This window comes from Schistocerca americana, chromosome X, assembly GCF_021461395.2.
Source record: "Schistocerca americana isolate TAMUIC-IGC-003095 chromosome X, iqSchAmer2.1, whole genome shotgun sequence".
NCBI lineage: Eukaryota > Metazoa > Arthropoda > Insecta > Orthoptera > Acrididae > Schistocerca > Schistocerca americana.
Window position 1 is genome coordinate 965,723,827 of NC_060130.1, and position 17,819 is coordinate 965,741,645.

At 38.3% G+C, this 17,819-nt stretch overlaps 1 protein-coding gene across 1 annotated transcript in view; it reads left to right on the forward strand.

The window, feature by feature from the left end:
- The window catches only part of LOC124555064, a 704,233-nt gene that overhangs the window by 412,986 nt on the left and 273,428 nt on the right, over positions 1-17,819 (forward strand). Inside the window, exons 47-48 of the mRNA XM_047128850.1 lie at positions 12,511-12,647; positions 12,729-12,962. Of these exons, the coding sequence (XP_046984806.1) occupies positions 12,511-12,647; positions 12,729-12,962 (371 nt within the window). The remainder of the gene's footprint in view (positions 1-12,510; positions 12,648-12,728; positions 12,963-17,819) is intronic.

Sequence of the window (17,819 nt, forward strand, 5' to 3'; positions counted from 1 at the left end):
CATACACACACACACACACACATGACCACAGTCTCTGGCTGGCTTTGGTAGCCAGAAACTGTAGTCATGCTTGTATGAGTTGCATTTGCATGAGTGTGTGTGTGTGTGTGTGTGTGTGTGTGTGTGTGTGTGTGTGTGTGTGTGTGTGTGTGTATCTTATTTAATTCTGACAAAGGCATTTTCAGCCAAAAGCTTACATGTCTGACAGTCTTTTTGTTCTGCCTACCTATGACTCAACATCTCCACTATATAGTGACTAGCAAACTAACTGTTGATAGAGACAGCAGTCTGTAGCTTCATGTGGTGTGCAATCCACTGATCATGTGATTGAATGGGCTGCATTTAATGCTAAGGTAATGTATGTCCATATATATGGAGACACCATGAGCATCAATAACATCACAACATGGGTGTATAAGGATATACCATCAGCCCATCAGCAGCATGGCCAAGGAGTAGTTGGCTGAAAGCTTGTGCCATTTTAAACACTTTATGTAGCTGGAAGCCTGAAAATATTTTGGTAAATGTTACCACCTAAAAATTATGCATTCTTACATTATGAAATTCTTACATTGTGAAAAGCAAAGTTCCAAATAGTGCACCAAACACTTTTCACCTATATGGAAGTTTCATTGCAGCACATACTTTATTGCGAAGTGGAAATTAATTTCTATTAATGACAAGTGGGCAGTATGAAAGCAAGAGTTCAATTTTTTTTCCTTATTAAATGAAATATTAACAGCAGTGATTAATAAAGAACATCTACTTAGTGTATTTGTTGACTTTGTAAAGCCTTTAATGTTGTTGGTTGTCACATCATACTTCAGTGATCATCAACAGACTACAGAAATGAAGTATAAAGACAGAGTAAAACAAAGATTACCATTATCAACTAGTCGTTGAAGTAATGTGGAATAATCATGTACGGAGTCCCTCAAAGATTATTTTGGGAACATTTCCTATTTCTGCTCTATGTAAATGATTTTGTAGAAAAGTAAAAACTGATGGAAACACAATACTCTTTGCTGGTGACAAAGATATTTTAGTTATAACACACAGTGAGGAAAATCAATAGGAAACTGGGCCATTAGTAATACAAAGGTAATTGCAATGGTTCAGAACTGCACACAATATTTCTGCTCTGCAAAGTCTGTCTTTATCTTAATGAGCAAGTCTAGCTCAAATGTGATTGATACAAAATTTTTAGGCATATGTATTTAGGAGTACTTGAAATGGGAGATGCAACTCTGAAGTCTACATAAAAAAACTGAATACACTTAGAAATGCTGTAAGGACCCTCACTCAAAATAGAAGGAGACATTCAGTATGACACTGTACCATGTATATAACTGTTTCTAAGGGGAACCCAATCATGTGCAAAAAACTTTTAGAATATACAAAAAGATTTTCATAGTGGTAAAGTAAGAAGTTCAAGGAGTCCTTAAGATTGTTATTTGAAATCTGAAAATATTGCATCTACCTTGTTTTATAATCAAACAAACTTGAACGTAAGATTATAAAATGGGAAGAGGAAGTTAATTAAAATTAAGTGAGATATGATACTGTGAGAAATATTTAACAGAACACTGAAAGAAAAAAGTCATAGCAAGGCATCTGGAGTAGCCATTAACTCAGTATTACTGAGCTCCATAGGAGAACATGTAATGGCAAAACTATTTCACTTTGTATGCATTTTATATGAGACATGCAAAATACCTTCTGAATTCAAGAAGAATGTAATAATTCCAACTCCAAAGAGGGCAGCTACTGACAGGTGTGAATACTAGTAAGTCATTGCAGTTTTGACACAAATTATATACAGCAGACTGGAAAGATGGCAGGAGCCAACCTGGGAGAAGATAGATTTGAGATCCAGATAAATGTAGGCTCATGTGATGCAATACTGACTATCACATAGCCTAGAAGGTAGATTGAAGAAAGGCAAACCTACATTTATAGCATTTTCAAAATTAGAGAGCTTTTAACAGTGTTGACTGAAAGACACACTTTAAAATTCTGAAGGTAACAGTGATAAAACACATGTATAAAACATTGTCTAAAACTCGTACATGAACCAGACTGCAGTTATAAGAGTTGAAGGACATGAAAAGGACACAGAAGTTGAAAAGGGAATGGGACAGGGCTGTAGCTTATCCCTGATATTACTCAGTCTTTACATTGATCAAGTGGTAAAGGAAACCAAGGAGAAGTTCATATGATGGAAGCAACAAAAGTAAATTACGTTAAATCAAGGAATCCAGAGGTAATTAGACTAGGAAATGAGACAGTAAAAGCAATTAATGAATTTCGTTATTTGAGCAGCAAAATCAGTAATGGTGGAAGAATCACAGAAAATGTAAAAGGCTGACTAGTAATATCAAGAAAATAGCTTCTGAAAAAGAGAAATTTGTTAAAATCAGATATAAAGTTAAGTATTAGGAAGTATTTTCTGATGGTGTTTGACTGAATAGTAGCCTCTTACAGAAGCAGCACATGGATGCTACACAGTTCAGACAAGAAGAGAATAGAAGTTTGAGAAATGTGGTGAAGATTAGATGGTAAAATCAGATACCTGATGAGGAGGTATTGAACTGGATTGAGGAAAAAAGAAAAGAAAGAAAAAGAAGGGATCAGTTCATATGACACATCCATTGAAAGTTGATAATAGAGTGAAGATCAAAGGAAAAAGAGAGTTATAGAGACTACAGTAAGCTTTTTCAAATGATTTGTAGGTTGTAGCAGTTATGTGGAGATTAAGAGGCATGCACAGTATTGATTAGCATTAAACCAGTCTTCAGACTGAAGACCACAGAACAACAACACGAAAAAGTAGACTTCACAGAAAGGATCATCTTGAAAGAAGAAAAATCTTCAAAGATAGCTATGATTTTCAGTCATAAGGAATTAGGTAGATATTTAACCAGCAGCTAAGTGTAATAAGTACTCAAAAATGTACAAGATGGTATATAATATTGGAGTTGTTATACTGCCACATGCTTTCATATCTAAAATAAATGTCAATGTTAAACACATTTTAAGTAAAGTTGAAACTGTGCTTTTTTTATCACTGTTTCTCTCCTACCACTTAATTTTTATACCATTGTACTAAGTAAACATGATTTAACAAATATTATCAATGTTATTGTCACCTTATATTATGTTTATATTATTATTTACACTGGTGTTGTTGAACTTGTAATCTGGTATTAATTACTATAAATATAAAATAACTGTATTACTTTTTACTTTTTCTTGAATCATATGTACAAATAGTGCACTAAAATTATTTATTGAACAAAAGATAAATGCAAGGTCAGGAAAACGACACAAAAAAATTCAGCAGGAGTATACTGGGGAAAGCAGTACAAAAAAGTTCAATAGGAGGGCACTGAAAGATTTCATAGACAGTATATTGTCTCTTAAGTAACACGATGAATGAATTTTCAAGCTCTGATAGCATCCAATGGTATTTAAAATGCTCAAGAGGCAGATCACTATCAAGTCTCTCTGAAAAATTAATAATAATAATAACAGAACCATGGACCTTGCTGTTGGTGGGGAGGCTTGCGTGCCTCAGTGATACAGATGGCCATACCGTAGGTGCAACCACAACGGAGGGGTATCTGTTGAGAGGCCAGACAAACATGTGGTTCCTAAAGAGGGGCAGCAGCCTTTTCAGTAGTTGCAGGGGCAACAGTCTGGATGATTGACTGATCTGGCCTTGTAACACTAACCAAAACGCCCTTGCTATGCTGGTACTGCGAACGGCTGAAAGCAAGGGGAAACTACAGCCATAATTTTTCCCGAGGGCACGCAGCTTTACTGTATGGTTAAATGATGATGGTGTCCTCTTGGGTAAAATATTCCGGAGGTAAAATAGTCCCCCATTTGGATCTCCGGGCGGGGACTACTCAGGAGGACGTCGTTATCAGGAGAAAGATAACTGGCATTCTACGGATCGGAGCGTGGAATGTCAGATCCCTTAATCGGGCAGGTAGGTTAGAAAATTTTAAAGGTGAAATGCATAGGTTAAAGTTAGATATAGTGGGAACTAGTGAAGTTTGGTGCCAGGAGGAACAAGACTTTTGGTCAGGCGAATATAGGGTTATAAATACAAAATCAAATAGAGGTAATGCAGGAGTAGGTTAAATAATGAATAAAAAAATAGGAGTGCGGGTAAGCTACTACAAACAGCATAGTGAACGCATTATTGTGGCTAAGATAGACACAAAGCCAATGCCTACTACAGTAGTACAAGTCTATATGCCAACTAGCTCTGCAGAGGATGAAGAAATTTATGATATGTATGATGAGATGAAAGAAATTATTCAGGTAGTGAAGGGAGATGAAAATTTAATATTCATGGGTGACTGGAATTCGAGAGTAGGAAAAGGGAGAGAAGGAAACACAGTAGGTGAATATGGATTGGGGTTAAGAAGTGAAAGAGGAAGCCGTCTGGTAGAATTTTCCACAGAGCATAACTTAGCCATAGCTAACACTTGGTTCAAGAATCATAAAAGAAGTTTGTATACATGGAAGAATCCTGGAGATACTAGTAGGTATCAGATAGATTATATAATGGTAAGAGAGAGATTTAGGAACTAGGTTTTAAATTGTAAGACATTTCCAGGGGCAGATGTGAACTCTGACCACAATCTATTGGTTATGAACTGTAGATTGAAACTGAAGAAACTGCAAAAAGGTGGGAATTTAAGGAGATGTGACCTGGATAAACTGACTAAACCAGAGGTTGTACAATGTTTCAGGGAGAGCATAAGGGAACAATTGACAGGAATGGGGGAAAGAAATACAGTAGAAGAACAATGGGTAGCTCTAAGGGATGAAGTAGTGAAGGCAGCAGAGGATCAAGTAGGTAAAAAGATAAGGGTTAGTAGAAATCCTTGGGTAACAGAAGAAATATTGAATTTATTTGATGAAAGGAGAAAATATAAAAATGCAGTAAATGAAGCAGGCAAAAATGAATACAAACCTCTCAAAAATGAGATCGACAAGAAGTGCAAAATGGCTAAGCAGGGATGGCTAGAGGTTAAATGTAAGGAGAGGCTTATCTCACTATGGTCAAGATAGATACTGCCTACAGGAAAATTAAAGAGACCTTTGGAGAAAAGCGATCCACTTGTATGAATATCAAGAACTCAGATGGAAACCCAGTTTTAGCGCAAAGAAAGGAAAGCAGATAGTTGGAATGAGTATATAGAGGGTCTATACAGGGGTGATGTACTTGAGGACAATACTATGGAAATGGAAGAGGATGTAGATGAAGATGAAATGGGAGATATGATACTGCGTGAAGAGTGAAAGTGGCAGGGGTAAAATACAGGGAGCGAAAGGCTATTTACAATTTGTACAGAAACCAGATGGCAGTTATAAGAGTCGAGGGGCAGAAAAGGGAAGCAGTCATTGGGAAGAGAGTGAGACAGGGTTGTAGCCTCTCCCCGATGTTATTCAATCTGTATATTGAGCAAGCAGTAAAGGAAACAAAAGAAAAGTTCGGAGTAGGCATTAAAATCGATGCAGAACAAATAAAAACTTTGAGGTTCGCTGATGACATTGTAATTCTGTCATAGACAGCAAAGGACTTGGAAGAGCAGTTGAACGGAATGGACAGCATCTTGAAAGGAGGATATAAGATGAACATCAACAAAGCAAAACGAGGATAACGGAATGTAGTCGAATTAAGTCTGGTGATGCTGAGGGAATTAGATTAGGAAATGAGACATTTAAAGTAGTAAAGGAGTTTTGCTATTTGGGGAGTAAAATAACTGATGATGGTCGAAGTAGAGAGGATATAAAATGTACACTGACAATGGCAAGGAAAGCGTTTCTGAAGAAAGGAATTTGTTAACATCGAGTATAGATTTAAGTGTCAGGAAGTCATTTCTGAAAGTATTTGTATGGAGTGTAGCCATGTATGGAAGTGAAACATGGACGATAAATAGTTTGGACAAGAAGAGAATAGAAGCTTTCGAAATGTGGTGCTACAGAAGAATGCTGAAGATTAGATTGGTAGATCACATAACTAATGAGGAGGTATTGAATAGAATTGGGGAGAAGAGGAGTTTGTGGCACAACTTGACTAGAAGAAGGGATCGGTTGGTAGGACATGTTCTGAGGCATCAAGGGATTACCAATTTAGTACTGGAGGGCAGCGTGGAGGGTAAAAATCGTAGAAGGAGACCAAGAGATGAATACAATAAGCAGATTCAGAAGGATGTAGGCTGCAGTAGGTACTGGGAGATGAAGAAGCTTGCGCAGGGGTAGCATGGAGAGCTACATCAAACCAGCCTCAGGACTGAAGACCACAACAACAACAACAACAGAATCATTTACAAAAAACAGCCTAGATATTTAATTGATGTGACAGTTTGAAGAACCAAAATGCTAATGCAGTATTTGAACATAGTGGGATTGTTTTTCATACTCTATGAGTGAAAGATACACAACACCAGTGTAATATTCTACAGTACTTATTGTTTGTTACACAAACCAGTTTTTGGCTGCTATGCCATCATCAGGTACAAAGATCAGTATGTGGAGCAGTGAAATTATATTGGATCAAAGATTTTAAACTAGTGCATGTACAGAGTATCACCATTTAAAGAGATGAAGATGATAATTTTAGTATAGGAATAAAACAAGCAAGGTTATTTCAGTGTAAACTTGATGTAAGATTATTTAATAAAGATAAAATATGTGACACATTAACGAATGTACTGTAGACAAATTACAACAGTTGTACACAGAAGAACATAATTGAGCAATAAGCTTTGCTGAAGCACTCCAAAGATGTGGCCGAACAAAATAACCTTGTCTTTAATAGATCCTAAATTACAAACAGGTAAGACATACACTGAAGCACCAAAGAAACTGGTATATGCATGAGTATTCAAATACAGAGATATGTATACAGGCAGAATATGGCACTGTTGCTGACAGCGCCTATACAGGGTGAGTCACCTAACATTACCGCTGGATATATTTCGTAAACCACATCAAATACTGACAAATTGATTCCACAGACCGAATGTGAGGAGAGGGGCTAGTGTAATTGGTTAATACAAACCATAAAAAAAAAACAAAAAACGGAAGTTTGATTTTCAACACAAACCTACGTTTTTTTAAATGGAACCACATTAGTTTTGTTAGCACATCTGAACATATAAACAAATACGTAATCAGTCCCCTGGTTGCATTGTAAAATGTTAATTACATCCAGAGATATTGTAAGCTCAAGTTGACGCTTGAGTACCACTCCTCCGCTGTTCGATCATGTGTATCGGAGAGCACCGAATTACGTTGGGATCCAAAGGGAATGATGATGGACCTTAGGTACAGAAGAGACTGGACCAGCACATTACGTCCACATGCGAACACCTTTTTATTGGTCTTTTTCACTGACGCACATGTACATTACCATGAGGGGTGAGGTACACGTACACACGTGGTTTCCGTTTTCAATTACGGAGTGGAATAGAGTGTGTGCCGACATGTCAGGCCAATAGATGTTCAATGTGGTGGCCATCATTTGCTGCATACAATTGCAATCTTTAGCGTAATGAATGTCGTACATGCCGCAGTACATCTGGTGTAATGTCACCGCAGGCTGCCACAATACGTTGTTTCATATCCTCTGGGGTTGTAGGCACATCACAGTACACATTCTCCTTTAACGTACCCCACAGAAAGAAGTCCAGAGGTGTAAGATCAGGAGAACAGGCTGGCCAATTTATGCGTACTCCACATCCTATGAAACGCCCGTCGAACATCCTGTCAAGGGTCAGCCTAGTGTTAATTGCGGAATGTGCTGGTGCACCATCATGCTGATACCACATACGTCGACGCGTTTCCAGTGGGACATTTTGGAGCAACGTTGGCAGATCATTTTGTAGAAATGTGGTGTATGTTGCAGCTGTTTGGGCCCCTGCAATGAAGTGAGGACCAATGAGGTGGTCGCCAATGATTCCGCACCATACATTTACAGTCCACGGTCGCTGTCGCTCTACCTGTCTGAGCCAGCGAGGATTGTCCACGGACCAGTAATGCATGTTCTGTAGATGCACTGCCCAGTGGTTTGTGAAACCTGCTTCATTGGTAAACAGGTAGAACTGCAACGCATTCTCTGTTAATGCCCATTGACAGAATTGCACTCGATGATTAAAGTCATCACCATGTAATTGCTGACGTAGCGACACATGAAACGGCTGAAAGTATTGATGATGCAGTATGCGCATGACACTACGTTGACTCAGTCCACCAGCTCTCATAATGTCCCGTGTACTCATGTGTGGGTTCATGGCAACAGCAGCTAACACACCAACTGCACCCGCTTCTCCTGTGACGGGCCTGTTATGGACCCGTTTGCGTGCTACGACCATACCTGTTGCATACAGTTGGCGGTAGATGTTTTGCAATGTGCGGCACATTGGATGCTCTCTGTCTGGGTGCAGTTCTGCATATACCCTGCAGGCTTCAGCTGCATTTCGTCAACACTCGCCATAGATGAGTATCATCTCCGCCTTTTCAGATTTCGAATACACCATGGTCACAGTTCCTACAACACTACACTATCACAGACATCTGGTAACACAGTGTACTACAGTCGGTCTGTGGGTGGAGACAAATGCAGAATAACAATAGTAGCAAGCGCTACAAGCGGACACTGTGACAGTTAGACCAAACCACAACAGTGCACTACAGCCACACTCGTAAACACGGTCGTCATCGTAAACATGTCCCTGCAGATGCTGCTCGCTAATCGTGGCCCGTGTTTGTTACAACACGCAACTGAACGTTGGAGGTTTCAAGTGTCAACTTTAGGTTACAATATCTCCGGATGTAATTAACATTTTACAATGCAACAAACGGCACTGATTACGTATTTGTTTATATGTTCAGATGTGCTAACAGAACTAACATGGTTCCATTTAAAAAAACGTAGGTTTGTGTTAAAAAACGTACTTCCGCGCATTTTTGTATGGTTTGTATTAAACAAGTACACTAGCCCCTCTCCTCACGTTTGGTCTGTGGAATTGGTTCGTCAGTATTTGATGTGGTTTACTAAATATATCCAGCGGTAATGTTAGGTGACTCATCCTGTATAAGACAACTAGTGTCTGACACAGGTTATAGAACGGTTATGTCTGCTACAATGACAGGTTATCAAGATTTAAGTGACTTTGAATATGGTGTTATAGTCGATGCACGAGCATCTCCAAGGTACTGATGAAATGGGGATTTTCCCACATGACCATTTCACAAGTGTACCATGAATATCAGGAATCTGGCAAAACATAAAGTCTCCAATGTCACTGCAGCTTCAAAAAGATCCTGCAAGAATGGGACCAGTGATGACTGAAGAGAATCGTTCAATGTGACAGAAGTGCAACCCTTTCACAAATTGCTGTAGATTCCAATGCTGGGCCATCAACAAGTTTCAGCATGTGATCTATTCAATGAAACATCATCAGTATGGGCTTTCAGAGCTGAAGATCCACTCATGTACCCTTGATGACTGCACTACACAAAGCTTTATGCTTCACCGGCCTGTCAACAGTGACATTCGACTGTTGATGACTGGAAACATGTTTCCTGATCAGATGAGTCTCATTTAAAATTCTATTGAGTGAATGGACGCGTATGGGCATAGAGACAACCTCATGGATCCATGGACCCTGTATGTCAGCAGGGTGGGGGCTCTGTAATGGTGTATGGTGTGTGCAGTTGGAGTGATATGGGGCCCCTTAAACATTTAGATATTACTCTGACAGGTGATTCATACATAAGCGTCCTGTCTGATCATCTGCATCCATTCATGTCCATTGTGCATTCTGATGGATATGGACAATTCCAACAGGACAATGCAACACCCCATACATTCAAAATTGCTACAGAGTGGATCCAGGAACACTATTCTGAGTTTAAACACTTATGCTGGCAACCAAGGTTCCTGGCCATGAACATTATTGAGCATATCTGAGATGCCTTGCGACATGCTGTTCAGAAGAGATCTCTGCCCCCTCATACTCTTACAGATTTATGGACAGCCCTGCAGGATTCATGGTGTCATTTCCCTCCAGCACTACTTCATATATTAGTAAAGCCCATGCCATGTCATGTTGTGACCCTTCTGCATGCTTGCAGGGGCCCTACACAATATTAGGCAGGTGTACCAGTTTCTGTGGCTCTTCAGTGCAACAGTGATATTAAGCAGTGAGTGATGCAGCTGTAATTATACAAATCAAAATTTTTTAAACATAACAATAGAAATTATCGTAACTGAAATAAAGGAAATCGAGCATGTGAGTATGAGGAGTAATTTACAACATGGCCTGGATGGAATGATAAGTAGTTTTTGCAGTTAGAAGTGGTGAATAAAGGAACTGTATCTGGTCATTCAGTACTAGGCTGAGGTTGATGGGTATATGTTTATTAATTTCCATTGTTTCAAGACAGTTCATCTTCCTTCCTTTGTGGAGGTGATGTAATACTTCATGTTTCACTTTGTAAGCATGGCCTTCATCAAGCAGGTAGTCTGCAAAAGTAGAGTCTCCTTTTCTAAGTTCCAACTTCTGTGGTGTTCCTTCAAGTGGGTATATATGCCCTGGCAGACTGACCTATATAGAATTTGCCACAGTTACAATTAGTTTTATATATTACACTCTTATCCAAAGCTGGAGTACTGTCTTTCCCATTGGGCAAAAAGTGTCGAACAGTGTTGAGCACATAACATGTTTTTACATTCCTGCATGTATGCTTTCTGGCTACATGCAATGAGACTTTTCGTAAGTATGGGATTGTGCCCCATTTATTGCATTCTTGAGTTGGTGGGCTAAGAGCAAAGTACAGATGAGAGTATACATGTTGTTTCTGCTTTTTGTGTATTATGGAGTCCACTAAGGTAGGAGGATAGCCATTATTTGATACTATTTGTTTGACTGCATTTAATTCCATTTGGAAGTTAGCTTCACTCATGGGGATGGATATTAGGCAATGTATCATGGATTGAAAAGCAGCATATTTATGGGTCACTGGGTGTTGGGGATTGCTATCTGCATTTTGATTGGTGAGCATTCATCAGACATTCCCTCTTGAGCAATGCAAACATGTCACAACCTACCACTCACTGTGAGGTGGAGGCAGATCCACCATCTTGGTTACACTGCAAGGTGCCTCAGCAGCAGGTCCCGTGGGCAAAATAAGTGGCACCCGAGATGTACCATGTGATGTACCAGATTCTGTTTACTTTACACTCTCAGACAGCAGCTTGAAGATGACTGACCATGGCCAAATGCATTTTCAGCTGTTCATGAACTATGGCTGGCTCCTCCTGCACCCACACACAACATGGAGATATCCTGTCCATCCTAGTACTACTAACTTAAGAATTAACTGTAAAAGCACACAGAGAAAGCTATAGATGTAACTTGCTACTCTCCTGGTGTGTCACCAATGGAGACTGGCACCTAGCTGAGCTGTAAAGCTGGCCATTCAAAAGAAATGCACAAATCTACACTTTAGAGCTGCTAAAATTCAAGGCAAAACCCCTCAAATACAAAATTTTGCAAGAAAAAAAATCAAATTATGGAATCTCACAGAAAAAGCTAAACATGTAACTTGCTACACTTTTAGTGTGTCAGCAACAGGGGCTGGAGCCTGACTGAGTTGTGACCAATGGCCGCTGGCCATTTTAAACAAACAAGTGACAACTGTACCACAGAATGCACAGATCTACACTTTACAGTTACTAATATGGGAGTCCACACTTCTTAAATACAAAAACACACAAGGAATTCAAGAATTAAACTATGGAAACGCACAAAAAAGGTAAAGAAGTAACTTGCTACTCTCCTGATGTTTCCCCAATGGAGACTGGATCATGATTCACTAATTAATGCAAGCTACTGTTATGCCTAGAATCTGTGATGGATCATGCTAACTAAATTTTGCCTTCCTGTGCTCAGAATGGAGTAGTGGAAATTCAGATTTTTCAGACAGACAAATAAGAAAACAGGGAGACTCTGGTGGAAGGCAGGGGTATCAACTTGTCTCTAATGGGTAACTGAAAGGGTTTGGACCAAAATGCAGTGATGTGCAGTATGTGATGAAATGTGAATGAATAGTGAGGTATTCGTTTTGGAATTATCAGCTACATTTTTTCATATTCTTATCCAGAAAAATTCATATTATACAATTTATAAACGCTAGTGTCACTAGATATGTAAGAAATTGTGTATCTTCATTTATGTTTTTTTTTAATATTTATGTTTTATTCTTAAATTTTATTGGTGTTTAATTGTTGTGTTGATATGGCATGTGCAATATCATTGTAAAATTGTGGGACAAACTAATGAACCATTAACTTATTTACTTAATATTTTTGTTCATTTCAGTGACCTTATAAACTCATACTTGTCTTGATTCATACAAGTTTTTCCTAGGTTTGATTATACACTATTTTTGCCACAGTCAAGGAGTTATATTATGTTTCAGCGATACATACAAACAGGACAGTGGAACTTAAAACAGACTATCAATATCTTGACTCTAAGTTCTGGCAGAAAACCACTTTGCACCTGACACCAGATGCATGGATCACTTGTGATACTACATTCACCAACAAAACATCTGTAAGTATTGAGTATATTTCATCTTTTCTCAATTTCCTGTTGTATGTTACCACATTAAAATCTGTTTTAACTGTGTTTTAGCTCAACAAGGAAGAAGAACACTTTGAAATTAATTTTGCTTATCCTCGAAGGAATTACACAGTCACTGGGCACTATGGTTCAGATAACAATTCCTTGTCCTCAGAGGTGACACTAATGTGGGACAAACAGGCAGATGTGAAAACTGTTACTGGTATTATTGACTGGAAAAGAATAAGTGAAATTCCAAATGCTCAACATGCCCTTATTGTCATCAAACATCCTTCATTTGAAAAGGTAAGGATAAGTTGATTTTTGAAGCAAAAGTAATAATTTGAAAACAAATCCAAAAACTTTCCGCCTCTTAAAAATATCCTTATGTAAAATATAATTAATATATTATTGACAGTGAGTAATTGTATTTAAAGCTATAAACTGATGTATCTCTTGACTTTAATTGAAATTTAGCTGCAGTCATTAATATTGTTCAGAGAAATACACCAGCTAATTTTTTTGGTAATTGACGTGTGAAGGGAACAGTAAATGGAGAAAACTTGGATGATGAAGTATGAAGTGTTTCTGAGTACTAATCAGTTAAGTGTTTCCGAGTAATAATCAGTTAAATAGCAGCTTTTTTCGTGCTGTTACAAATTCTAGAGGATCTCTGAAGCTACTTGTGCCATTACAGCATTGCAAGCATAATGCTGAGATCCTGCTTAAAACAGAGCAGGCCGGATAAACCTGCAGGGACAGACAACAATTTGAAAAAGCGGTAGATATTAACTTAAAAATCAAAAAGAATTCTTGTCAAAAGTACCTGAATAATGCATATGCTCACCTATTTGGTAAAAAAAAAAAAAAAAAATTTATTAGGAAATATAGAAAATTAATGAAACTGAATGGAAATGGTACAAGCTACATTAAGTTATGAGTACACATGCTCACACACAAAAATCGCCATAGATGTCCACAATGTTCTTTTCAATTATTGCATAAAATTACACTAAAAATACATATCACATACAAACTGCTTAATTTGGTCTGAAAATAGCTGTAATATCTGCACGATTCAGTAAGTTCACAAGCCTTGATGGTGGTCCAGCCAAGTTTCCATGCCTTCTACATCAAAGGAACTAATTATACTGCTCTTTCTCTGGAATAGCCTTATAAGGTGGAATCCAAAATTTTCGGTACTGGTGCTGCCATCTGGAAAGTAGGAGTAGTAGATCTTTGCACCACTAGGTGGCGAGAGCTGCATATCTGATGAGTCAGTGTGCAGAGTGGCATTCAGCTGGGAGGAAGTGTTGCATGTCCACAGTGATTTCTGTAATACTCTGTGTTTGCCATGTAGCAATTTTATGATGGATCTGCGAACAGAAACAGACCTTCGTCAGACCGCATCTGATGGTCCAACCTTCTTGCCACATGTTGTCACCAGCGACGAGAGCTGGATTTATGGTTATGACCCAGAGACAAAGGGACAATTGTCCCAGTGGAAGACCCCGTACTCTCCAAGACCCAAAAATATGAGGCAGGTGAAGAGCAAAGTGAAGAGCATGATCATCTTTTTCTTTGATACCAAGGGAATTGTGCACAAAGAATTCATCCCACCCAACCAAACAGTGAATTCCACATTCTACTGTGATGTTTTGTGACAGCTCTGTGAAAATGTGTGGTGATGACAGCCCGAACTTTGGTGCCAAGGGAACTGGCTGCTACATCATGACAACGTGCCCTGTCACACATCCTTCCTCATCAGGACCTTTTGGCAAAAAACAACATGGCGGTTTACCCCACCCAGCATACTCACCAGATTTGGCACCTTGCAAATTTGCGCTACTCCCAAAACTGAAACTCAAGTTGAAAGGCCAAGGGTTTGACACTCTAGAGAGGATTCAAGAAGCATTGCTTGCGGTGATAAGCCCCCTCAAAGAACAGGACTTCCAGAAAACGTTTGACCAGTGACAGAAGTGCTGGGACCAGTGTATATGTGTGGATTGGAACTTCTTCGATGGTGATAGTGACCATTAGTCCAAAGGTAAAGTTTTCAACAGATGGCAGCACCAGTCCCAAAAATTTTGAATAGCACCTCATATACTGTAAGTACCACTACAACTTTATTATAGGGTTCAAGCAACTCTCAAGCATTTATGAATACATTGGATCTGACCAATTATTTTTCAAGATGAATCATTCTTTGCTTCCCTACACAAAGCCAGTATGTTTATTGCATGCTTGCACCAAAGATCACATATGCAATTCCATGGGCTAAACATGTCAGTCATACACCCTCAGATCTCTTGACTATTGTTATTACAGTTTATAAAATCTTCCTTTCTCATTATTAATTAGTCCATTTCACATCAAAGTTTTCAAGAACAGAATTTCAGGACATTGTCAAATGAAATAGGCCCAGTTAATATCTATCAGGATACCTAAATTTCCGTTGTGACACATTTGATTTAGCCATGTACCTTACACAAATACACTATTTATCCCCACAATTATTTCCATTTCCTGTTGCTTCTTAACACATTGGAGCCGACGGACATAATAGATATTTTCACTATGTTTTAACCATAAAATCCGATGGATGTATGTCATATGTTCTTCACTTCTGACTTATTTGTTTGTGATTTAAATATGTGATTTACATTTGTAAATGGTGAGACTAATTGTTTGGCTTGTCATAAGTGCATTGTTGATGGCTAGCAGGCGCCAGTCTCTCATGAATGGTACCAGTGTTATGTGAACTGCGCGCACGCTCGGAATATTGTTGAAGGTTGTTTTGTTCTATGTCCTCTGCGGGGTTGTGGTATTGTATGCATCCTTCCCATGTGTAACAACATATAAATAGTGAATATAGAAAACAAACATCACTTGTCAAACTTAGAGATTGAAGAACTCTTGAACAATGGTTCAGAACTTGACAATCGTTTGGGCAACATGGGCGATTTTTCAGAAGACAACGATGACCCATGTGAGCTGGAGAGTGAAATCTGTGCTGCTGATAGAAACGATGGTAGTGAGTATGAAGAAGCTAATGCACAAGTTTCTCTTAGTCAGGTTTGTCATTCATTTCAATAGCCCATCCTTCATAATGAATAGTGTCATTTTGATGGACTCCCTGAATTACCTCTGTTTGAAGAAATGAGTGGAATTCAGGTTCCTGTTCATACATTATCAACAGAACTCGACTGTTTGTTGCAATCTTTTGATCACAGCATGTTTCTAAAAGTAAAGTCAGAGACAAATACATATGCTACTGATAATATTTCTGAACTTCACCATCAGAACAGAATCAAACCAAAATCTTTATAGTAGAAGTGGAGAGCAGTGAGGATGCATGAAGTGGAGAGCAGTGAGGGTACATGAAGTATATCCATTTTTTGCAATTGTTTTGCATACGTGTATTGTAAAGAAACCTAAACATATGGGTTATTGCTCTGAAGACCCTGTGCTTGGTTCATAATTTGCTTCTCAGCTAATGTTATGATAGAGATTTTTTGCCATATTAAGGATATTGCATGTTAACAATAATGTGCTATGAATACCTTAACAACAACCAGGCCATGATCATCTGCATAAAATAAGACCTGTTTGGGACCTTTTCACAGAAAGATGCAGAAAAGTCTTTTATCCATCACAAAATCTGACTGTGGATGAAGCACTATGTCCTTTTTGAGCAAGAACTGGATTCCGTGTAGATATGAAACACAAACCAGAGAAATATGAGATAAAACTGTATGTTATAAGTGATGCTCAAACAAGCTATATGTGCAATGCTGAAGTTTATACTGGAGGGAAAGGAAATATTGACAATTCTGTCAAATTCCTGCTCCTGAGGCTATGTTCCTCTTACTTGGGAAAATGACATGTGGTATAAATGACCAGGTTTTATACAAGTCCTGCAGTCCTTGAAGAGCGATGGGAAATAAATGCATTGGAAGTTGGAACTGTGATGAAGAACAGGATAGGTTTGCTTAGAAACCTAATAAATCAAAAACTAAAGAAAGGAGAAAGGATGTTTTGTCACAACGGACACTTTTTCTGCTTGAAATAGAAAGACAAACATGATGTACACATGTTGTCAACACAGCATAAGATGACTGCTTCACATGTCAGTGTAAAAACCAGGAGTGGATATGTTGAGGTAGTAAAGCCAGACATTATACTAGACTACAACTTGTCTAAAACAGGTGTTGACAGAGGAGACCAGCTGATGAGTTACTATCCTTTCCAGTGAGAGACTGCAAAATGGGGGAAAAAGATTTTCTTCCATAGTTTTATGATGGCAGTTGTAAGTGTCACCATTATTCACAATATCAAAATGTCAAAAAAGTGTGCATTATCAGATTTTATCTGTAAATCAGCAAAGCAATTCGTTCAACAAGGACGAGCAGAACTAAATAAAGACTCACATTCAGCATCTGGAACTGCAAGTGCAAACAGACTCACAGTATGTCATTTTCCTGAGAAACTGCCACCAACAGAAAAGGAAACAAACCCCTCGAAGATGCAAGGCCTGTTGGGAACAAGGGAAAGCTGCAGGAAAGGTAGTGAGGAAAGAGACCAAATACTTCTGTAGACCATATAACTCAGGCCTTTGTGTTCCTGAGTGTTTTGAAAGATTCATTCTCTAATTTGTAAACATGTGAAATAAACATTTCACAATAAAACACTGTATCTATAAATGAAGCATTTAGTATTTCCTGCTGACAAGTGATGTTAAATCAATAGCCTACCATTCCCTATGACTTATGAAAATTTTTTCCACTTTGGGGAAAAATAAAAATGCTGAAAAACAGTATCTTTAGAGTAATACCTACAAATCCCTGTATAATTTATTTGTGCTAAAAGTATACATATTCATAAAGAGGAAGTATGGAAGGTTAAGCTAATATACTGCCTAAAGAGGATAAGTGGATTAGTAAATTTATTAAAAAATTGTAAATTGTAGCAGATTTCCTCAAGATCTGAGTATTAACTGGAATGCCAACCCATTAGGCTCCAATGTGGTAACATGGAACACCTTCTTAAGATTGCCATATAATGAAGCTGCACTTAACATAGACTATCTATGATGCAGCCTAGTGGCCATTATTATCAAAATTTAACATAAAAATTTCTTTGTTTTAATACTGTGGAACAGGT